At 44.1% G+C, this 23,397-nt stretch overlaps 1 protein-coding gene across 1 annotated transcript in view; it reads right to left on the reverse strand.

Moving 5' to 3' along the window:
- Positions 1 to 23,397, reverse strand: part of tbc1d17 (TBC1 domain family, member 17) — a 44,835-nt gene that overhangs the window by 7,793 nt on the left and 13,645 nt on the right. The window contains exons 7-16 of the mRNA XM_060849711.1: positions 22,565 to 22,738; positions 19,874 to 20,005; positions 15,045 to 15,148; positions 12,411 to 12,505; positions 10,120 to 10,236; positions 6,744 to 6,844; positions 4,424 to 4,523; positions 2,703 to 2,800; positions 1,947 to 2,063; positions 167 to 253 (exon numbers count right to left, since the gene is read on the reverse strand). Of these exons, the coding sequence (XP_060705694.1) occupies positions 167 to 253; positions 1,947 to 2,063; positions 2,703 to 2,800; positions 4,424 to 4,523; positions 6,744 to 6,844; positions 10,120 to 10,236; positions 12,411 to 12,505; positions 15,045 to 15,148; positions 19,874 to 20,005; positions 22,565 to 22,738 (1,125 nt within the window). The remainder of the gene's footprint in view (positions 1 to 166; positions 254 to 1,946; positions 2,064 to 2,702; positions 2,801 to 4,423; positions 4,524 to 6,743; positions 6,845 to 10,119; positions 10,237 to 12,410; positions 12,506 to 15,044; positions 15,149 to 19,873; positions 20,006 to 22,564; positions 22,739 to 23,397) is intronic.

Consider the following 23,397-nt stretch of genomic DNA (forward strand, 5'->3'; position numbering starts at 1 on the left):
GGTCTGTGGGGGTTCAGACTCACTGGACAGGGGGCTGGTGGGAAGGGGTTGGGTGCAGACTCATGGGATAGGGGGCTGAGTGGGGAGGGGAAGAGGCTCGGGTTCACACTCACTGGACAGGGGGCTGGGTGTGGGGGCGGCGGGAAGGGGTTGGGTTCAGACTCACCGGACAGGCTGCAAGCTGGAGGTAGATGGCTTCGGCTTTGCACAGCACGTCCTCCACATTCAACCTCATGGTCAGCTCGTTGATGTGCTGCAAGAGAGCAAGACAGGAGCTCAGATCTCCGAATCAGAGTGCGTACGTTGGCCACTGGACAGGGCGTGAGGTGAAAGGAGAACGCAGGCCCACTGCGCAGAACACAAGCGGCAGTAGCAGAGACCTGGCAATGAGGCAACAGCATCTTTCAACGCTCCGACTGCCGATGACATGGAGGTGCCAGTGTTGGACTGGGGTGGACAAAGTCAGAAGTCACACCACACCAGCAGTGCTGCGAAAACTTGTGATTTCAAATAAACAAACCTATTGGAATTATAACCTGGTGTCGTGTGACTTTGGATTGTCCAACTGCCAATGGACAGACTGGAGCACACTGGTAAAAGTCAACCAATAATATTACCTGTACTATTGGATGGCGTTAGCAACTGAACATACAAATTAGAAACTGGAGTAGACCACAATCCTTTGAGCCTGCTCGGCCATTCAGTAAGAATTCAGCTGATTGGACTGAAAGTTCATGTTTACTCCAATTACATTTCAGCCCATTACTTAACAAGAATCAATCTATCTCTACCTTGAACATATTCAATGTATGTTTCCTCCACTTTTACAGGAACAATTCCAAAGACTCATGACCTTCAGACAAACTTTCACCTCATCTCTGTTTTCGAGTGATGATCTCAGTCACACCTAATTCTATATTCTCCACTAAGAGGAAATATCCTAACCACTTCCAACTTCTCAAGACCCCCAAACTTTTCTTGTAAGACAACCTGCCCAGTCCCAGTATTAATCTGATAAAACCTCTCTGAATTCCCTCTAACGCACTTGCATCCTCTCTGAAATGAGATAACCAGTTATTGCGCAAGTACTTCAGATGCTGCCTTACCAGTACACTGATAACTGAAAAACAAATTCCATTCTTTCGTATTCAGTTGCATTCAGGACATATTAACAGTTTGTTAACTTTCCTAGTTACTTTCTGTACTTGCAGATTAACCTTTTGTGATTTGTGTAGGAGAGGACACATGGATCCCTGTATCCCAAACCCTACAATCAGACACTATGTAAATAATACCCTCTCTGCTCTTCCTACGTGCCAAAACAGAGAGACAATTTCACATTTTCCTCCATTAAAACCTCATTTGTCTGGATTTTTGCCGACTCACTGACTCTATCTGTAGTATCCTTATGTTCTCTTTACACCTCAGTTCCCACCTATCTTTGTGAAGTCAACAAATTTGGCAACCATTGCTCTGTCCTTTCATCCGAGTCAGTTACATAAAATGCAGACAGTTGATGTTCCAGCGCTGATCTCCATGGCACACTAATTGTTACATCTTGCCAACATAAAAAAAAGACCCATTTATGTCTACTGCCTGTTATACACACACAGACAAACAAACAAACCACCACACACACACACACACACATCTCTCCCACAGCAAAGAGCCATCAAAGACCAATGAACTGAAGTCACTGCAACTTTTAACTATTTACACTGAAACTGAACATGGTCTTCGACCTTCTATTGTGGGACAGTCTTGTTGCTGGGCTTGAGATAGTAACAACAATCACCTTAGGACATACAGGAAAGCGACTCTGATGACAAAAACCTGAAGGGGTGAAAACAGAGCGCTCTACTCACTGGCTCAATAGATGGAGACCAAATTGAGATGTAGTTTTAGATGAAAGTAATTTCACAGCTTACTGGTTGATTTATTTTTACCTTGAGTATCTCATTGAAGCCGTAGTTGGGGTTCATCAGGGCATCGCGCTCAGAGTCCAGGATGGCACAACAGACTAGCAGGTGGAAATTTGGGCATGGCTGGCCCGTCCACAGAACCTGGTGGCGAGAACAAGGGAACAGAACTCATCGGATGAGACAAATATAGAAACGGGTTCACAGAGGGAACAGTATTGCTGCTCCCCGACTACCTCTCCCTACCACACTTTGTTTTGTTCAGCACTGACCATTCCCGCACTGCAGCGCACACCACCTAACTTCCTGCAACTGGTAGACCACACCTTGGCCTATGGCATTGATATAGCTCACTGTAAACCCCTCACCTCTTCACTGTTGCACCCATTTATGATCTGTTCCAAAATTCTGACGATTATTCTCCCTAATTAAATGCCACTGATGGTAATAGCTTACATGAAGCCTTGCTCCGGGGGGTGCATGTGTAACCGGCAGTGAGAAACAGCAGAAGAACTTTGACAGTCTTTGAAAACGATCTTCATATACATGCAACCTCGTTAATATTTTAGAATATTTCTCTCGTATAAAGACAGCCTCAAAAGGAATATAATCATGACAGAAACATATAAAAATCGGAGCAAAAGGTGGCCATTCAGCCCCTTGAGGCGACTCTGCTGTTCCATAAGATTATGGCTAATCACAGTAGAACTGCACAACGTGATGATTTTCCACACAGCTAGTCACACTTAACAAGTGTAAGAGATGCAGGCAGACAGCACTCACCTCCCAGAGCCGCAGGATATCTGGGAATGAGAACTCTCGCTTAAACCAGATGAGAAGCCAGCGGAAGCAGAAACACAAGCTTCCTGATTCTCTGGAATCTTGAGGGAGAGAGAGAAAACACTCATTAGGAATGTTGCTACATATTAAAGGCAGAAACAGTCCCCACTTGTCAGGGAGTTTCTAATAACCTGATTCCGGATGAAAAGCTTATGGTTGAAACATCAACTCCCCTGTTCCTCGGACTGACCAGCTGCGCTTTTCCAGCACTACACTTTCTGACTCTGATCTCCAGCATCTTCAATCCTCACCGTCTCTTAAACTCTGCAGGAACGCAAAAGGGTGTCGAAGACAGGCCACTAACTATAAAAAGTGCACTAGGAATAAAGTGCACCGAGGGCATCAAGTGCAATGCAGCCCTCTGAACCAAAGCATAACAGTGGCATAGTGGTTAGCACTGCTGCCTCACAGCGCTAGAGACCCGGGTTCAATTCCCACCTCGGGCAACTGTATGTGGAGTTTGCGTATTCTCCCCATATTTGCGTGGGTTTCCTCCCACAGTCCAGATTATGGTAGATTGGCCATGCTAAATTGCATGTAGTGTTAGGTGAAGGGGTAAGTGGATGGGTAGCTCTTCGGAGGGTTGGTGTGGACTTGTTGGGTCTAAGGGCCTATTTCCACACTGTAAATCATCTAATCTACTGCAAATACGAGGTACCTTCGTCAGAAATGACTACAGCAATTATGGGAGATACCAGGGAGACTCTTTTGATGACAGACTCTAAGGATGGATGTTCTTACTGGACAGGCCAATGGATTTTAAGAAGGCTTTGAGTTTCTGCTGCTACTCTGGTGGTACTAGTTCCAGGAGTTCTGGCAGCTCTCCTAGTATTTCAATCAAATTATCATATATCACCCATGAATGGGTGTCAGCAGGCCAGTTCACTGTGGAGCCTGAATCTGTCTCAGTCCATACCCTGATGCACAGAAGCAGGTCTCTGAAACATAGCTGGAGGCCTGGAAGTTGATGCGAAGTGAAGCATTTATCTTACAATCTGCAGGAGATAGGCCCTAGGAACGGTGCCAGTTTCTAATGCTCTGGCATTTCTGCTCTCATTAAGTTGGATGGAGGCTGTCCAAACTGGGTTCAATTAATAGCTGCCAGACAGAAGAATTATCTACTCTATTTAAGTTAAATTCAGGAAATGGTACTGAAACGGATGGTGTTCCTGTGTTCACATGCGCTCTTCTGAGAGAATGTCTGTGTACACATAAGCTCCTCTGTCTGTCCACGTTTGTGTGAGACAGAGACAGAGCGAGAGACAGACAGAGACAGAGAGAGAGAGAGAGAGAGAGAAAAACCACAGAGAGAGAGAGAGAGAGAGAGAAACCACAGAGAGAGAGACAGAGAGAGAGAAAAACCACAGAGAGAGAGACAGAGAGAGACAGAGAGAGAGAGAGAGAGAGACACAGACAGACAGACACAGACAGACAGACACAGAGTGTGCATGCGAGTGAGAGAGAGATATATATCCACGCAAGTATTTGCTCATGAAAGTGAGACAGATGGACAGCGAACAAAAATAAAGAGGCCAGAGTCCTAGGCCAAAACATCTCCAGTTGCTTTATCAATGACCTTCCCTCCGTCATAAAAGGTCAGGGTGGGAATGTTCACTGATGATCGCAAAACACACACTGCCATGCGCAACTCCTCAGATACTGACCTAGAAAGTCACAAAGTGCAGAATCCAGAACTCTCAGCAGCAGGGCCAACTTTTCTAACTGCTCTTTCATGCTCTCTTGGCTCTCCTCAAAGTTGCGGTGCTGTGAATAGAGATAAGAGACAGACTGCTAACACTGATGGAATTAAACACTGCCAGAAACGAAAGAGCCACAATCACAACCACAATTCAAACCCTTTGCTAGGAACTAGAATCTTCCTTTATCAGAGATACATCTAAAAGGCAAAATGGTGGAAACACACAGGTGGTCTGGCAGCATCTCTGGACAGGAGAATAGAGTAAATGGTTCAGACCAATCAATCTCTGTCAGAACTGGAGATAAAGTCATCGATTGGAAACATTAATTCTCTGTTGGCAGAGATACTACCAGAGTACCTCCAGCATGATCTGTTTTATTTCAGATTTCCAACATCCACAATATTTTGCTAAAAATACAATTGTACTAATACTTAATCCCCAACTACTGTAAAGAGAATCACATATTGCTGGATAACTACAGGGTGTTTCATACTGCGTATGGCTTATTGAGCATTGTTTATTATGTTGGAGATAAATAAGAGAGATACAGATGTTAATTCTGTACTTGAGAATAGTGGAATAGAACACACCTAAAAATATTATTGACTACTATTATCCAGAAGTGAGTTACAGGCTGGAATCTAGTTTAAAAGGTTCAGATGATTTAAACAACTCCAGTCTGGTATTCACCTTTGTTGCTTCTTTTTGAATCATCCATCAAGGAACTAAGAGTGAGCAAGAGAGCCCAATACGCTAGAAGGTAAGTACGTGATCCCCTTTTGTAAGCTTGGAGAGACATGGTGGAGCTATATATTGTATTAATTTAAGATGAGAGCTGACAGTGTTGGACTGGAATAGACAAGGTCAGAAGTCACATGACACCAGGTTATAGCCAAAAGGTTTATTTGAAATCACAAGCTTTCAGAGCAGTGCCCCTTTGTCAGGTGATGAAGAAGCTGCGCTCCAAAAGGTTGGGATTTCAAATAAACCTGTTTGGCGATAACCTGGTGCCTTGTGACTCCTGAACACATTAATTTAGGTTTGGCACCTGTGTGGAGTTATCCTGTTCCTACTTTACTACAAGTGATGGCACAGCAATAGTACTTAATTCACAGAACCGTGCAGTACAGAAGAGGCCATTCAGCCCATTGGCAAAACTACTCCGAATTGACATTAGTCCCACTTTCCAGAATTTGACTTGAATGTTATGATGCTCCAAGTGCCCAGCCAAGTACTTTTTAAAAAAGTTGAGGTTTCCACACACTTTCCAGGATTCCTGCTGCATTCTGGGTGAAAAAGGTCAACCTCAAATCCCCTGTAAACCTCCTGCCTTTCACCTTGAAATGATGCCGCCCTTGTAAGTGACCCTTAAAGAGGAGAAACAGCTGCTGTCTACCATGTCCATCCCCCACAAACTTATGCACCTCTGCCTTCTCGGCTTCTCTTCACAGCTTTTTTTTTTAAATCATTCACAGGACGAGGCTATCACTGGCTAGGCATTTACTGCCCATCCCTAACCACTCAGAGGGCAGTTAAGAGTCAACCACATTGTAGACCAGACCAGGTGAAAATGGCACTTTCCTTCCCTAAAAGGACATTAGTGATCGAGATGGGATTTTCTAACAATGGATTCATGATCATCATGAGGAGGCTGAAGGGTGACCTCATAGAGATTTATAAAATTGTGAGGGGCATGGATAGGGTAAATAGACAGAGTCTTTTCCCTGGGGTGGGGGAGTCCAGAACTAGAGGGCAGAGGTTTAGGGTGAGAGGGGAAAGATATAAAAGAGACCTAAGGGGCAACTTTTTAATACAGAGGGTGGTACGTGTATGGAATGAGCTGCCAGAGGAAGTGGTGGAGGCTGGTACAATTGCAACATTTAAGAGGCATCTGGATGGGTACAAGAATAGGAAGGGTTTGGAGGGATATGGGCCGGGTGCTGGCAAGTGGGACGAGATTGGGTTGGGATATCTGGTCGGCATAGACGAGTTAGACCGAAGGGTCTGTTTCCGCGGTGTGCATCCCTATGACTCTAAGACTCAATTTTCTTTTAAACTGAATTCAAATTCCACCATTCGCCGTGGTGGGATTGAAACCTGGGACCCCAGATTGTTACCCAGCTCTCTGGATTAACTGCCCAGAGATTAAATCACCAGGCTATTGCTTCCTCAGTGCTGCATCTCATTGCTTTACCAGCAATGTGGGAAGTCCTGAGGATGTGAAAGGTGCTGTTTTCTTCTGTTCTCGGTGAAGCAGAATATCCACGATACTGGGAGCACTCACCACTCGCTCCATGAAGCCAGTGAAACACCAGAAGGAATCGACTTCATTCTGCGTAACGTACAGTATCGGAGAGAGGAGGTCACTCATTCCCTGAACATAGCCTGAAAAAACATAACGACAGCTATTGTAAAGGCTCAGCTGGCAGAGAGGATTGAAGGAAGTTTCAGAATGGTATCAGAGCTGAGGAACCTGAACACTGAGGAAGATGGAGCTGTACTTTGAACTTGGAAGGTTAAGAGGACATTTAAATTATTCAAGGGCTTTGACAGAATAGATAGATAAACTGTTTCCAGTGATAAGAGTCAGTAATCAAATGGACAAGGATTTAAGTTAAGAGGAGACAAGTGTATCTTTTTAAGCAGCAGGTTGCAGCAATATGAAAGGATGCCAAAAGCAAATTTAATGGACTCAAATTTCTAGGGAGCAGCAATATCACACAGATGTCACTCCAATCTTTCTATTTACAGAAGAGGGGGGATGCTCTGTACTTCTTAGAATAGAGGCTGCTTGCATCTCCAGCCAGAGTGTGGACGTATTTGCCTTTTGACAGTTCTTTTGAGGTGAAGGTTAACCTCGCCTTGTTACAGCAGTCAGCCACTGTACCCTGTACTCTGAAAAGTCAAAGGTGCGGAAAGCCACATTTGACAGCGCCTAACAAAGGCTAGTTATCCAAGTGTGATGTTATGTGCTAGGAGGTTAGGTTGCCAGTTTGTTAGAGGATACAATATCAGGTAGACAGGGTACCAGCTGGAGAGGAGTAGGGTGCTAAATGATAGGATGCCAGACAGGTGAAGTACCAGCTAAGTAGAGTGCCAGAGTACAAGGTGGTCAGGTCAGGAGGGGCTAGAGAAAAACTGGGTTCAGTGGGCCGTGGAAGGTTGAGTGTCAGGTTTGGTGGGGGAGTGCTTTGGGTGCAAAGATGACCTGTGTTGGCAGGAGGTTATGGCAGGGTCTTTTTTAGATTAGATTCCATACAGTGTGGAAACAGGCCCTTCAGCCCAACCAGTCCACACCGACCCTCCAAAGAATAACCCACCCAGACCCATTTCCCTCTGACTAATGCACCTAACACTATGGACAATTTAGCATGGCCAATTCACCTACCCTGCACATCTTTGGATTGTGGGAGGAAACCGGAGCACCCGGAGGAAACCCATGCAGACACGGGGGAAAATGTGCAAACTCCACACAGACAGTCACCCGAGGCTGGAATCGAACCTGGTGCTGTGAAGCAGCAGTGCTAACCACTGAGCCTTTGTACCGCCCTCTTGTGGGGGTATAATAGAAGGGGGGAGGTGGGTTGAATGACTTAACTGCAAGATCAGTTTTATAGTTACTCTGGAATATACTATGTATTAATACAGTCTAATTTTGTTCTAACTATTCTATTTAATTTTGTCAGAACCACCCACAGTCTCTGATTTTTAATAGACTTTTGAAGACTTCCAGGCATAGAGGCATTCAGAGGAAAATTCAAAGTTTCCCAAGTATTGCTTTCAGAGTGTGCTACGATGGGATTCTGCTGAGTCCCCATGTGCAATCCCTACCTATCCTGGAGTAACGACTGTCTGGCCATCGGAGTATCTGCCCCAATACCTTTCAAAGGGTGAATACATGAAATGAAGAAATTTGCCAGAATATGGGTAAAGTGCAGGAAGAGATGGCAGTAAAGAGAGCTAGCAGAAGTGCAATGGGTTGAAAGGGCTCGAGATGCAGTGAATTATTCTAATCATTACCCATATGGACAATATGTTATACTTTAGCCCACAGCTCTTGGGTTTATTCACACTATTCCTCAATCAGCAACACGAAAAAAAACTTGTTCATCACAATACTGCCTGGGTAATAGTGTGCCCATCATGATAATCATGTCTGCTTATACTATAACTTGCATTAATATGGCGCTTTCGACCCGTTAAATGTTTTACAACAAAGGTAGGCAATAACCAATGTCACTGAACTCAAAATGTTAACTCTGCTCTCTGCACAGGTGCTTCCAGGCCTGCAGAGCTTCTACAGCGATTTCTGCTGTTGCTACCGACTTCCAGCATCTGCAATTCTTTGCTTTATTTTAATGATTAGCAGAAATCAGATTGACTAGCCAGATACCTGGACCCTAGCACAAGGCAGTCTGAGTCGGAAGGTTATTCAAGGTTAATGAGGGAGGCAGATTTGAACCCGAGTTCAGGTCAAACAGCTCATCATGGGATTAGATCATTGGATTCAGTCCGAGCAAGAAAAAAAGCAGGGAGGACGTTGCAGTGTTTTATCAGAAGCTGAACAGGGTGACTTTGAACTTGCAGAATGTTGGAAGAAATTCAAGATTATTCACGTGATGAATTCAATTAATTAGATTTACAGTCACATGTACCTAAACGAGTACAGCGCAAAGCTTACAAGTCGCCATCTTAGTTACAAGATACCTAGGTACACATTCGTCAGTACAAGTTCTTAGCACAAAAAAGAAAATAAAGAAATAAAAAGTTCAGCGTTACAGTTCATAGAAATAAATGAGATAAATAGAGAAATTACAATTTCAGAGTAACAGTCCTTTCAATCCAGTCCACACTGGCACCTAGTCTCTAATTCCTTTTGGGCCTTGAATCACTTTGAATCCACATGGAAGACACACAGGGCCCAATGATCAGCACCCTGCGGTGAGGGGACCCCATGCTGGGTCAAGAGGCAGGGACGGAGTACATGGACAGTTGTAGGACTAGAGACTGAACTGCAGCATCACCCAGATAAAAGCATATAGCCAACACTTATGAAGTAATTGATGCCGGACAGGAGGTGAGGGATGTGAATAAGCAAGGATAGGGTAACAGTGTGGCAAGGGTGAAGGGAAGCCATTATTAGGTATGCTGGGACATGGAGGAGGACAATTAAGGGAAGAATGGTGTTAACACAGCTCATTTATCAATGATGAAGTCTGGACAGACAGACTGCAACACGCAGACTCTTACTGTTTTCAAAATAATTCCAAGATGAAAGTGGGTAAAACATGCCAATACTCTACTGGCTGATCAGCCAACACTGACTTTCTGTAAATTCAAACTTATCAGAAACACTGTTGCCAGTATTTTAGATTAAACCAAGTCTCTTTTATAAACCATATTTGTTCCTGAGCCTCGAATGCCCCAAATTTAAAATTCTTTGTATTTGCCCAATTCTTAAGAGTTACCTCTTAGTCTAAGCTTTTGTTCAACTCAGGGTAATAGTGTACAATGCTCAGTGGCCATCTGTGAAATAGCTTAGTGCTCTTTATAATGTTAAAGGCAATATATAAATGCAAGTTGTAGTCATTTAGAGTCACTGGATGTGCCCAGTCAGCAACATGCATGTGTTTGAGAAGAGTGTAGAAGTGGGAACTTACCCAGATCGAAGTTATACATGCAGTAAGTCATCAATACATCATTCAGCAACACCAGGCCTGGGTTGTCATTCCCCTCATAGAACTTGTTGTTGCGATCAGTCCTGCTGACATCTCGTTCTGTGGATGACAAGTCAGTTCAGCAACCGATGTGAAAAACTATTTTATCATGCAGACCTGAATAGACAGGCAGGAGGCTGGAGGAACACAGCTAGCCAGGCAGCATCAGGAGGTGGAGAAGTCAACATTTCAGGTATAACCCTTCTTCTGACTGGGGGGTGGGTGTAAGGGGAGCTGCAGATAAAGAGGAGGTGGGGGCTTTTGTGGGGAGAGGTAGTGGTGAGGTAGTGATAGAATCAGCTACCCTTAATCCCACCTCCAGTCCTGAAGAAGGGTTATACCCAAAAAAGTTGACTTCTCCACCTCCTGATGCTGCCGGGCTTGCTGTGTTCTTCCAGCCTCCTGCTTGTCTACCTTGGATTCCAGCATGTGCAACGTTTTTTTGTCTCTAACAAAGTGCAGACCAGAACACCCACACCCTGGACTTCCAGACTCAGTGGAGTTCTGGGCCTCAACCAGGATGGGATTCTACAACTGGCCTGGTGCATAAACACAGGAATTGAGAAATTCTGACTCACGGCATCATAAGCAGACCTCAGACTTCCACCTCAGTCTGGGGACCACGCGCTCCAGTTAGACTGAGTGGGGCCTGGTACGTGAGGAAGCTTGCTTTATGTTTGAGGCTTACAGGCCACAGGGTTTGAGAACCACAAACTCCATTTAAAGCGTCCAACACGCACAGTGTACAGATGCTCAATCCAATGGCTGACGACTATGGGCTGCTTTAACGGTTTTGTACTGTTCACAGTCACACCGAATACTTATAGCACTGAATAGGTGTCAAACACTATGTGTACATTCACCACTGTGGATCATGTTGGGTGTCAGACTCATAGTTGTGTCATATCTCTCATCGGAATAGCAGTAAGATGAGTATTTCAGCTAGTCATTACCACCTTGTGTCAATAACTATAGCCATTGCAACCTTGTCAGTGATATCCCCGACTCACTAATATCAGGGGAGAATAAATGAATTGCCGCAGAGTTCAGCAGCTGTATTCCCAATCGTTGGTTTTATAGCACATTCAATTAAGTCATTTCAAACTATATTTTGCAGAATCACAGGAAGTTTAAGGAAGCCATTCAACCCATTGAGCTAGTACCAACACACTGCATGAGCAACCTAGTCCCTTCCTTGGCCCTTTTCCATTCTGGTTGTATTTCTTTTGAAAGATTGAATTTGCCTCCACCAACTTAAATAGTGTGTACCACATCTTACACATTCACCTCATGAAAAACATTGTGTTGAGTCAGTTGTTGTTGAGTCAATTGCCTAACATCAGTCTTCTCTGGTTCTCTAGCACTCAGAACAGCTTCCATCTACTCTGCTTGAATTCCTCATGGTTTTGAACCAGTCTATAAAATATGCATTTAAGCTTCTGCCCTACAAGAACAGCTAGGCTGAAGGTTAATTTACTCAATCTCATCTACAAGGCACAGGTTAAGAGTGCGATGGAGTACTCCCCATGTTCCTACATGAGCATAACTCCAACACTCATGAAGCTCAGCACCATCCAAGACAAAGCAGTCAACTGGACTGGCATCACATACACCTCCTTAAATATTCAGTGTTCCCATCATCAGCACACACTGTAGACCTTCACAAGATGTGGTGCAGCAAGTCAAGAGTACCTTTCAAACCTGTGACCTCTGCCATAGGAAGGACAAGGGCAGCACATACATGCAAAGATCATCATTTGCAAGTTCCTCTCCAAGCACCATACATCCTGACTTAAAATAATATCGCTGTTCCTTCACTGCAGCTGGGTTAACATCCTAGAACACACACTCTCTCTCTCTCTCTCTCTCTCTCTCTCTAACAGCACAGTCGGTGTTCCTACACCATATGGCCTTCAACAGCTTACCACTACCTTCTGAAGAGCAGTTGGGACTGGCAATAAATGCTGGCCCAGCTAATGCCACCCACATCATATGAAACAAATATATTTACTTTTAAATTCCTGTTGTGACGTTGTCAAGTGTCAGGGTATTTTTGCTGAGGCTTTGTGCCTTGGTGCCTGTAGTTGTGCAGTACATCCCCTGGCTGCCACTACTCCCAGGTAAGCTTTGACAGGAATTTCTGTGTGGCGACTCACCAATTGAGATGTTCTGAAGTAGATCTCTGTCAGCTGCAGACTGATCTAAAAGTTAATTCACCTCCCCATTAAACTCACCAATCAGACTCTTGTACGCTCGCAGTTGGGAATTTCGCCGTTCCTGATCTTCAGTCACCGACTTCCACTGCAGTTTCATCCGGAAATACTCATCCCTGTTGAAAAGACCCATACGGGTCAGCAGAGAAATACAAAAGAACGTGGGGAAGGGAACAGAAAAGCCACCTGGAGTTTGATCCAGTTGACCAGGCCAGAATGGGACAAGCAAGGAAAAAAACTACAAACAAATGACCAGATTATTCGTAAGTGAAAGCAATCAGTAATCAATACAGCTAGCCCCTGCATTCCTAGATCAGAATAATGCAGATTAGATCTGTTAGAGTACAGTTGGTTCTGCTATAACGAGTGTCTCCAATGTTAATTAGCTTAAATGTGATTGAGGAATTTAGACTGTTATTTACAGAAAGGGAACTTTCCTGACCTGTATTGGCTATAATGCAATTTGGGTCCCATTAGTTTAAATGGCACAGGTACTGTGTAATTTTCTTACAATGCGAGATCGTATGAGCACACGACTGTGGCGTTTTTTTCAGAACTGACTGTATTCCATAACAAGGACTCGCAGATCAGTTAGCTCACATAGAGGTAAATAACACAATAGTGAGAACAGTAGGCAATCAGTACCCCATCAGCCAGCACTGACTGTAAATATTATATCCCCACTTTCTAAATCTCTCCATGACCTTTCTTTGTAATGTCCCCATGTTCTTCAACCCACTGATATTTCCAGGCACCCCCCAGCCTTTTGTACATCCCCAATTTTCACATACCTGATCGTTTCAGACCCGAAACCTCCCACCCTAACCCTCTCAGGTTCTCCCTTCTCCTTCAAGATGGGCTTTGTTAACATTTTTAGTCACTGTTTAGCTCTGTGCCAGATGTTAATGGATAATACACCTGTGAAGGACCTTGGAGAGCTTCACTGTGTTAAGTGCAAATTGTTGTTGTTGCAAAACCAGAAAATTGGTGTCAACTTGTTCCAAATTAGGGGCTTAATGCTGTGGATTCAGGCCAGGTCAGAATCTGACTGGTTTGTCCTATTTTACACTTGGGATCTTCACAGTCAGAATTGCAGTAAACTTTCATTTTATAAGATTAGATTCCCTACAGTGTGGAAACAGGCCATTCAGCCTGACAAGTCCACACTGACCCTCCGAACAGTAACCCACCCAGACCCATTTCTTTCTGACTAGTGCACCTAACACTATGGGCAATTTAGAATGGCCAATTCACCTGGCCTGCATATCTTTGGACTGTGGGAGGAAACCAGAGCACCCGAAGGAATCCCACGCAGACACAGGGGGAATGTCTGTGTGGAGTTTGCACAGTCGCCCAAGGATGGAATTGAACCTGGGTCCCTGGTGCTGTGAGACGGCTGTGCTAATTACTGAGCCACCGTGCCGCCCTAAATATGGAATCAAATCAAACTTTATTCTGAATGGGAGTGCATGAATGAAATCCACTCCCCACAAATCATCCCACCATTTCGCTGCCCTAGGAGGATAGATGGAGGTGAATGGGCCTATATTCCGAGAGATGATTTCATTGAAACACACACAATTCTCACAGGGCTCATCAAGGTAGATGCAGGAAGGATATCTCCCTTGGTTTCAGGGTGGAGGGAGGTGGGAAGGGAGTGCATCGAGAATCAGTGGACAGTTTCAGAAAAAGGAATACAGCATTTAGCAGTGATAAAGGAGGAATTTCTTCACTCAGAAGACAGTGAATCTTTGGAATTTGCTACCCCAGACAATACATATTGAAAAGATACCAAGGGATATGGGGATAGTGCAGGAATATGGTGTTGAGATAGAAGGTTAGCCATGATCTACTGGATAGAACAGCAAGTGTGAGGGACCGAAATGCCTACCCTTGAAAGTGTTTCCTGCGTTACCTTCGTTAATTGGAGCGTTTAGAAGGATAAGCATCTCATTTTGCACTTGAGAACTCGACAGCCCTCTGGACTCAGTACGAATTTCAACAACTTTAGGGTTTGAGCTCTTCCATGACCCCCACACACCAGGCCTTGTTATCACAGTCTGTTATTACACACCTCCCATTGTTAGCCACTAACAGTCCCCACTTACAGCTATTCACCCTCCTAGCCTGATAGTTGTTCGTCCGTTCAACTGTTCTTCTCTCTGTTTGGGCTCTATCCTCACCTATCGTTTACTCCTTACACCCCTCTACCTTCTGAATATAAACTGACAGTTTCCTAGCGACCATCAGTTCTGAGGAAGGGTCACTCCACCTGAAAAGTTAATTCTGATTTCTCTCCACAGGTGCTGCCAAACCTGCTGAGCTTTTCCAGCAATTTCTGTTTTTGCATCTAGAAGGATAGATCTCCGTACCTGGTTAACAGTTGAATGCTCGTTCACTCATATGGGTCATTCTGCTATAATGCATGTTTTGTTAATGTGAATTCGCTGTAACGTGATTGACAAATGGGACATCGCTTCTAAAGTGTGAACTTTTAAAAATGAGTATTAGCTGTAACATGATTACATTGCCGACACTTTAAGCGTTGTTTCTAAAGCGTGATTTTTCTATAATGCTGAGTTGCACAAGAACACAACCACCGCACCACTACCCGTGATAAGAGGCCTTCTAAATCATAGTGGAATAGCTCCTTACGTTTTTTGCTTTACCACAGTTTTGCGTTCCTCAGCCGTGCTGCCCCAGGAGTAGTATCCCAAAAGGAATTTCCAAACTTCCCGACGGATGCTGTGGCACAGTCCCTGAGATTAAAGGAACAGTTAATAAAGTGGCCACACTTTAGGAGGGATTCTGATACATCAAATGGGGACAAATCAATTCTATTGATAGAAAGGTCAGTAAGTAGAGACACATTTAAAGTAATTGTCAAAAATTATTCCAGATTATAACAACTCTGCAATTAAAAGAATGTTTCTCTTCAGAGGGGATGGAGAGAGGCATGTTTTTAATTGCAGAGTTATGATGATCTGGAATGTGTAATGATCTTTGTTCGTTGTTTTTTAATACTTCAGATTGTAAACTGAAGGAGAAAATGATTTTAAAACCTAAGGATTGCAGAAGGGATTACTCCACCTTTTAAAAGCAGTACTTAGTCAGTACTGATTACACGGATGTTTGTTCAACTAGTGGGGGAGCTTTAGTTGCAGACAAACTGGCACCAGTGAGGGTGTATAAAATGCAGATCGGCATGACAAGTAGCTGATTGACAATTGGTCATTACTCCATCCAGCAATAACAAAGACCCTCTGCCTGCAAACAACTGTATGATTCGCTCCCAGGTATCTGAACAGTTTGTGGGAGTGAATGAGTTAGCCAGAAGCCTGCCAACCTTCAGAAGAGGTGATGTCCTTGTCTGTCCATTAAAACACCGACAGCCCACAATAAAGCCAGTTTATTTGTCCTCACCACTTGCTGTAGGCTGTTGTTTTTAACCAGTCAGAGATTTTATGAATGGTTCTGCCCCTCCTGGAAAAAGGAGAATCAAGGAACTGCAAGTCCTGGCAAGCCAGAAGGATCATTTCAGTGAATGACAGGGACAGAGACCATTGCTTCCAAGTTTATCCATCCACCCAGCCTGTCTGTATGTGAATGTACGAGAAAGTGAGGACTGCAGATCCTGGAGGTCAGAGTCAAAAAGTGTGGGGCTGGAAAAGCACAGCAAGTCAGGCAGCATCCGAGGAGCAGGAGAATCGATGTTTCAGGCATAAGCTCTTCATCAGGAATGTAGATTTTGTAAGGGGATCAGAAATTTAACTGAGAGTTAAGTACAGTAGTTTACCTGTAACTAGAATTTTTTTTTATTAATTCACATGGCAAAGGCATCATTGGATAGGCAACATTTATTGCCCATCTCCAATTAGGAGAAAGTGAGGACTGCAGATGCTGGAGATCAGAGCTTAAAAATGTGTTGCTGGAAAAGCGCAGCAGGTCAGGCAGCATCAAAGGAACAGGAGAATCGATATTTCGGGCATAAGCCCTTCTTCAGGAATGAGGAGGGTGTGCCAAGCAGGCTAAGATAAAAGGTAGGGAGGAGGGACTTGGGGGAGGGGCGTTGGGAATACGATAGGTGGAAGGAGGTTAAGGTGATGGTAATAGGCTGGAGAGGGGGTGGGGGTGGAGAGGTCGGGAAGAAGATTGCAGGTCAAGAAGGTGGTGCTGAGTCTGAGGGTTGAGACTGAGATAAGGTGGGGGGAGGGGAAATGAGAAAGCTGGAGAAATCCGCGTTCATCCCTTGTGGTTGGAGGGTTCCTAGGCGGAAGATAAGGCGCTCTTCCTCCAGGCAACGTGTTGCCATTGTCTGGTGATGGAGGCGGCCAAGGACCTGCATGTCCTTGGCGGAGTGGGATGGGGAGTTAAAATGTTCTGTCACAGTGTACTCTGAAACGTTCCACAAGTAGGCGGCCTGTCTCCCCAATGTAGAGGAGGCCACATTGGGTGCAGCAGATGCAGTAAATGGTGTGTGTGGAGGTGCAGGTGAATTTTTGACGGATATGGAAGGATCCCTTGAGGCCTTGGAGGGAAGTGAGGGAGGAGGTGTTGGCGCAAGTTTTGCATTTCTTGCGGTTGCAGAGGAAGGTGCCGGGAGTGGAGGTTGGGTTGGTAGGGAGGTGTGGATCTGACGAGAGAGTTGCGGAGGGAGTGGTCTTTCCGGAACGCTGATAGGGGTAGGGAGGGAAATATATCCTTGGTTGTGGGGTCTGTTTGGAGGTGGAGGAAATGACGAAGGATGATACGATGTATCTGGAGGTTGGAGTGGGGTTCTGTCCCGGTGGCGATTGGAGGGGCGGGGTTCAAGGGCCTAGAGAGCAATTAAGATTCAACCATATTGTTATGGCCCTGCAGTCACATATCGGCTAGACCTGGTCAGGGACAGCAGTTTCCTTCTTTGAAGGACATTAGTGAACCAGATGGGTTTTATCACAATTGACAATGGATTCATGGGCATCATTAGACTCCTAATTCCAGATTTCTTTTATTGAATTCAAATTCCACCAGCAGGATTTGATCCCAGGTCCCCAGAACGTTACCTGGATCACTGGATTAACAGTCCAATGACAATACTACTGGGCTGGTGCCTCCCCTAATAATATTTGTCATAAATAGTTATTCATGTCAAGTACAGAAACTTGCTCTTGGTCAATCCAAGACCTAAAGGCAGTTAAATTGGGGAATTTTAAATACTCTAATAAAATCTTTAACTTTTGCGATGTCTCTGGGAATAGTGAGACTCGATTTCCAGTGTGCTATTGCAGTGAGGTATGACAACTGCACTACCTGAAAGAGGACAGGGGAAGCAGATTCAATCCAGAGGAGCCTTGATTACCCGAAAAAGATAGCAAGGTCCCGATGCTTCGTTAAACGGTTTTATCCGAACAAAATATTCCCTGCCTGTGTTGTTTGGATAATCGAGGTTCCTCTATACTTACCTTCAAATGGGAATAAATACTTGAAGGGGCGAAAAACACGGGACAATGGAGGAGGGGCAAGGATTGGGTTCAATCATATAGTTCTCCCAGGGTGGGGGGCTCGAGGGGGCTCCTGCTGTGCTGAATTAAACATGGACTTATTTTGTGATTAATATTTTTAAATGACAGCGGCAGAAAGTGAAAGGTTATACTTAAACACATTGGATACTTTAAAAACTAACCTGCATAGGATTAAGCAGCACTGTGTGGCATCGTCTTAGATTGGTTGGGGGCGGGGGCAAAAAATAAAGCGCCAGCAGAAGATTTCAGAATACATTAAGGAAAGTAAGAAACTGCAATTACAGTAGAATCCCCATGCCTGCGGATTTGGTTTCTGTAGTTTCAATTAGGCCTGAAAATATTACATGGAACGTTCCAGAAATAATTCCAGGGGGATGCCGGGGAGGTAAGTTTCCCATTCAAATGATAGGGTTCACTACTATCCGCGGTTTTGGGCATCCGCAGTAGGTTTTGGAACGTATCACCCGTGGTTACTGGGGGGGACGACACAATATGATTATAGTACACTATGTAGATTGTGTTATATCTACTATATCTGTACTATTTATACAAATATAGTACATTTCACAACATCAATATGTCCCAGAATACTTCAGCCAACAAAGCAATTTTCAGTGGTGCGACTGTTGAAACATGACAATCAACATATCAACAGCACTGAGATAGATAACTAGACAATTTGTTCTGGCAGTGATGGTTGAGATTTAAGCCATTTGACAGAAGAACGTGGGGTGGATGGTGTTTGTGGTGAAGATAGGTAAAGACATTCTTTATGTATGAGGAGTTAGGCAGAATAGTCTCAGTGTAAGGGAGTTTAAGAAAATATTTGCTTAAGTCCAGAAATACATCTTAAACCAGTGACTGGCTGGTTCAGAGGAAAGCATGCTGCTAGGAAGCCAATACAACTCCCCTGGCCACGAAGCTGATTTTAGTTTGAGCATATTTCTGATTTGCAGTCCATCTACTACCCTGACTTTTTAAGCTCAATGAACAGGAGTGTTGACAGGGTAAAGCAGAAAACTTTCTGGCATATTATTAGCATCAAACAATCCTAGGGTACGTACAATACAGGATTAGATCCCAAGCAAAGCTTCCTCTGCTCAAACTGAAATTAAAGTTCCCTCAGCACCGTCCCCATTAACTAGGAGAGGTACAGTAATGGGTACTCTCAAAACAGAGAGTAAAACTGAATAAATGAATGATGATTTATGTTCACTTGTACTGTACAATGAACAACAGTTAAATACAGTGAAAAGGTTTGACTGTCACCACAATCTGCCATCGTTTAACTTTTTATTCTTAAAATATTCAAGGTTGAAAGACTCCCTCTTCATTCCAGCATGTGTCCTGAGCTGTCCCACCAGACTCGCCAACGTCAATGTCACCAACTCTTCAGGGGCCATCTCTTCATCGCTGGGCCCACCTTCCCAACGGGCCATTGGTGCCAAGTCCCCGTGCTGGACCTACATTCACCAAGCAACCAGAAGCCCCAGTTCTGGGCCACCTCTGCTCTTTTTAAAAAAAAATACTCTCTAGACACCGTCTTTATCAACCAGGACAGATAAAGCACGGGGTTAAATACAGAGTGAAGTTCCCTCTGCACTGTCCCCATAAAGAGTCAGAGCAGGTAGCTGCCATTCTCAGAATTTTATGCAGCCATTTGAAAGTGATTGTGGTTCAAACACAACACTCAGCTTTTTTAGTTGCTCTCTTACCATCTCCCATCTCTTCAGAGAATAAGTCTTCTACTTAGGTTAGCACCTAGTCACCAAATGAGAAAACTAGTCCCTCTTCCCCTCATTATCCAGTCTGCTCCTCTTAACTGAAAGTTGCTAACTTCAAAATGATCTTAGAAACTCCACTAAATTCTTGTTTTGCCGTGATTTATGTTGGCAAGCTATTGGATCATCTGAATTTCTACCTAGACTTTCATTCCTCATGAGGATATGAAAACATAAAATAATGAATGAATTCACCTACTCCTTTGAAAATCATCTTCTTCAATTCTTCCACCTCCTGAACTCTTCCTTCTGGGTCCAGATGTTTCTCCCACTCCTCAGCTGTTAGAGTCTCCTGCCTCTGTACAGTTGGTCGTAGCCCTAGATCAGCTTGCTGCAAAAGGTCAGAAAGATATTAAAATGGGATGAGTGGTGGAAAGCTCTCTTTACAACAAAATAAAGGCTGCTGTTGGGACATTTCTGCTTCTTCCCTTCCTGTACCATATCAGGATTTACTACACAGAAAGGGGCCATGCAGACCAACTAGTTAATCCCAGTGTTAATGTTCTGTATGAGCTTCCTCCCAGTTTGCTTCTCATTCCACTGACATAACCTTTTAATACCTTCTTTCTTATCTGTCATTTAAAATTAGTCAATGTTTAACTTCTCTTAGTAGTTGCATATACCATATTCTCATCACTCGTCAGCAAAAAGTCAAACTTTCCTTTTGATTTATGTCTGACTTTGGCATTCCCCATAAATGGAAACATCTTTCTCCATATCTGCTCTATCAAACCTCATCACAATTTAAAGCTGTCTATTGGACAACCTCTCACACTCCTCTGCCATAAAAAAAAGGGCACACTGCACCTGGTCGGCTTTCCTGGAAGTCCGTGGAACAGACTGGAGGTACGGAGTGGATTGGCTGAGGGCCGGAGCGGAGCGGTTGTTGGATTGGGGACTAGTGTGGGCAGTCAGTGGCTTGCTAGCCCAATGAGACCACGTGGGGAAGCTCACCTGTGTTAATCCATTGCATTGTAATGTTTATCTGTAATCTATTGTTTATCTGACTGGAATGTTGATCCTTTTAACTTTATTTTCTAATGTATCACTGTAAGGTAATGTAACCCTCTTTTCTTTATTTCTCTATTTTGTATCTAAGATTTGTACCTAAGAGGGCATTGTGAGGAGCCACAGTGTAAATGTTTCACTGTACTCCTGTACACCTGACAATAAACCAAACTCTCAAAACCTCTGGGACCATGCTTGTAAATCCTATTGTACCTTCTCTATATCGTTTTATATAAATCTTTATAAAATGGGAGACCAGAACAGTCTTCCAGTGGTGTCACATTCACATGATTGTCAAAACACCGAGAGGCTGCTCCTCCTTGAAATACATTAAGTCCAAATATGATTTGAATTGCTGCAAAAATACACACAGGTAATGAAAATGGGTTAACATTTAGGCATCCATTCAGAACAAAGCTAAAGTTTGTGGGACCAAACCGATCACCACTAGATACTAAACAAGAGCAGAAACCTAGGCCTAGTCCTCACACTCCAGTCAACTGTCACAGCCTCATAATTAACTAACAACTCATGACAACAGCTTGAGCATGGGACTTTCCCTAGTTTGATGACCTATAATTACTCACTGTCTCCAATGACTGAGCAGTCAGGGAGGAGAATGGTTACACAGAGAGCAGGTACAGTCTCGGCTGCTTTCCCTGGTGAATGTCAACTGCTGAAGCAATTGGATGGAAGTCATTGTGAAAGTGTTGTGAGGGCCCTGCAGTAACATCAGTGGAAATCCATTCAGTAATCCATGATAGGAATTACTGAGTCTGGTTATACTTCTTCAAAAAATTGTTCATGGGATGTGGGCATCACTGGCCAGGCCAACATTTGTTGCCCAAGGCAGTTAGGGATAGAAAAGGTTTGGTGATTTGCCTTCTTGAACTGCAGCAATCCTTTTGGTATAGGGACACCCACAATGTTTGTATAGTGGGAGTTCCAGAATTTTGACCCAGCGATACTGAAGGAACAGTAATGTAGCTTCAAATCACGATGCTGAGTCACTAGGAGGGAAGCCTGCAGGGGGTAGTGCTCCCAATCACATGCTGCTCTTGTTTCTTTTAGGTTACAGAAGTCACGGGTTGGGGAAGTGCCATCAAGGGAAGCTTCGTGACTTGTAGATGGTACACACTGCTGTCACGTGCATTTGAGGTGAAGTGAGTGAATGTTGAAGGTGGTGGATAAAGGTACCAATTAAATTGGGCTGCTTTGTCTTGGATGCTGTTGAGCTTAAGACTGTTGTTGGAGAAGCTAACTGGGGAGTATTCCATCACATTCTTTACCAATGTCTTGGAGATGGTGAACAGAAATTGGAGAGACAGGATGAGAGTTTCATGCTGTCGGGTTTCTAGCCTCTGACCTGCTCGTACAGCCACAGCACTCACATGGTTAGTCCATTTCAGTTTCTGGTCGATGGCAGGCCCTGATTCTCTCTTGGAGATTGGCCATTGCTTGACACTTAAGTGGCAGATAATATTTGCATCACATGGAGCTCTTGTCTGGATGTCCATACTTCCTTCATAGGGACACACTGCTGCAGTATCGGAAGAGTTGCAAATGGTCCTAAACACCGTGCATTCAGTGAATGTCCCACGATGGGCCTTTTAATGGATGGATGTGTTGGGGAATCTGTGCAACACTATAAAGACTGCACTTACTCCAGCTAACACAGCTTTCAAACATTAACAAATTCAGTGGGCCATCGGAGATTATATCAGCAAATACCACGGTTATGAAGGATACATACAAAAAAGAAGTTGCGTGTTCACTCTTTAGCATGAAGAGTGAGCCGACAGAGGTATTTCAAGTATTTTGTCCATCCATCGTACATCCAGCAACATGTAACGCACCATCAGTGCAGAGGTTGGACACTTACACAAGTGATGACCTCAAAGCCTGGCTCGTCTTGCTGGTCCAAATCGAGGCCGCTCGCCATCTCGCGCAGTGGACGGTGACGGGACACATCCTGGGGTCGCAGGGCTCCACGCAGGAAGTTGGTCACCTTGGAGAAACTGCCAAAAGTGGCAGCATAAGGGTCCTGTATAAAGCGCTGGGGAAGGAGCAAGAAGGAAAAAAGAGCTACACTCAGTAACACACATTTCACATGGACCGATAAGGCAGTGGAGAAGGCTATTCAGCCCATTATGCCTGGGGCAGTTCTTTGCGACTGGACTCTCTGATGTAGAGTGGCAAGTCTATGAATTGGTGAGAGAGAGACAAGAGTTTAAAACTTAAGTTCTGATCTTCTGTAAGATATAGGTTCGCTTGCTTGCAATTTAGCACTGCACTTAAAGTTACTGTTTTATGTCTATGGTTAAACAAGCAAATCAAGGCCTCTGCTCCAGAGAAGGTACGATTAGCCAATTAAGAAATTGTTTTAACTTTCTTTTTTATGTAACTGTCAGCTAGAAGAGTGATGAAGGCCACACTAGTATGAAGCGAGAGAGTTTGAGGGTTGGGGAAGAATGGTAAGAGGGGAAGAGAGATATTCTATCCATTTTTCTCTCTCTACATTTAGCCTTAAGCAGATCAGGAGTTGGAAAGCTTCATGGCACGGCTGACATTTGAAAATTTTCAAGAGTGACAGCGGAGGGAAAAGGTAAGCTCATTAATTAGGACCAGCAGCTAGCAAAGGGACAAGTGGGTGGCTTGGGTTAAGTAAGCCCATGTGAGCATCCAGTCTATTCTCAATGTTTAGATTAGAACTGA

Source organism: Hemiscyllium ocellatum, chromosome 33 (genome assembly GCF_020745735.1).
Source record: "Hemiscyllium ocellatum isolate sHemOce1 chromosome 33, sHemOce1.pat.X.cur, whole genome shotgun sequence".
Classification (NCBI taxonomy): Eukaryota; Metazoa; Chordata; class Chondrichthyes; order Orectolobiformes; family Hemiscylliidae; genus Hemiscyllium; species Hemiscyllium ocellatum.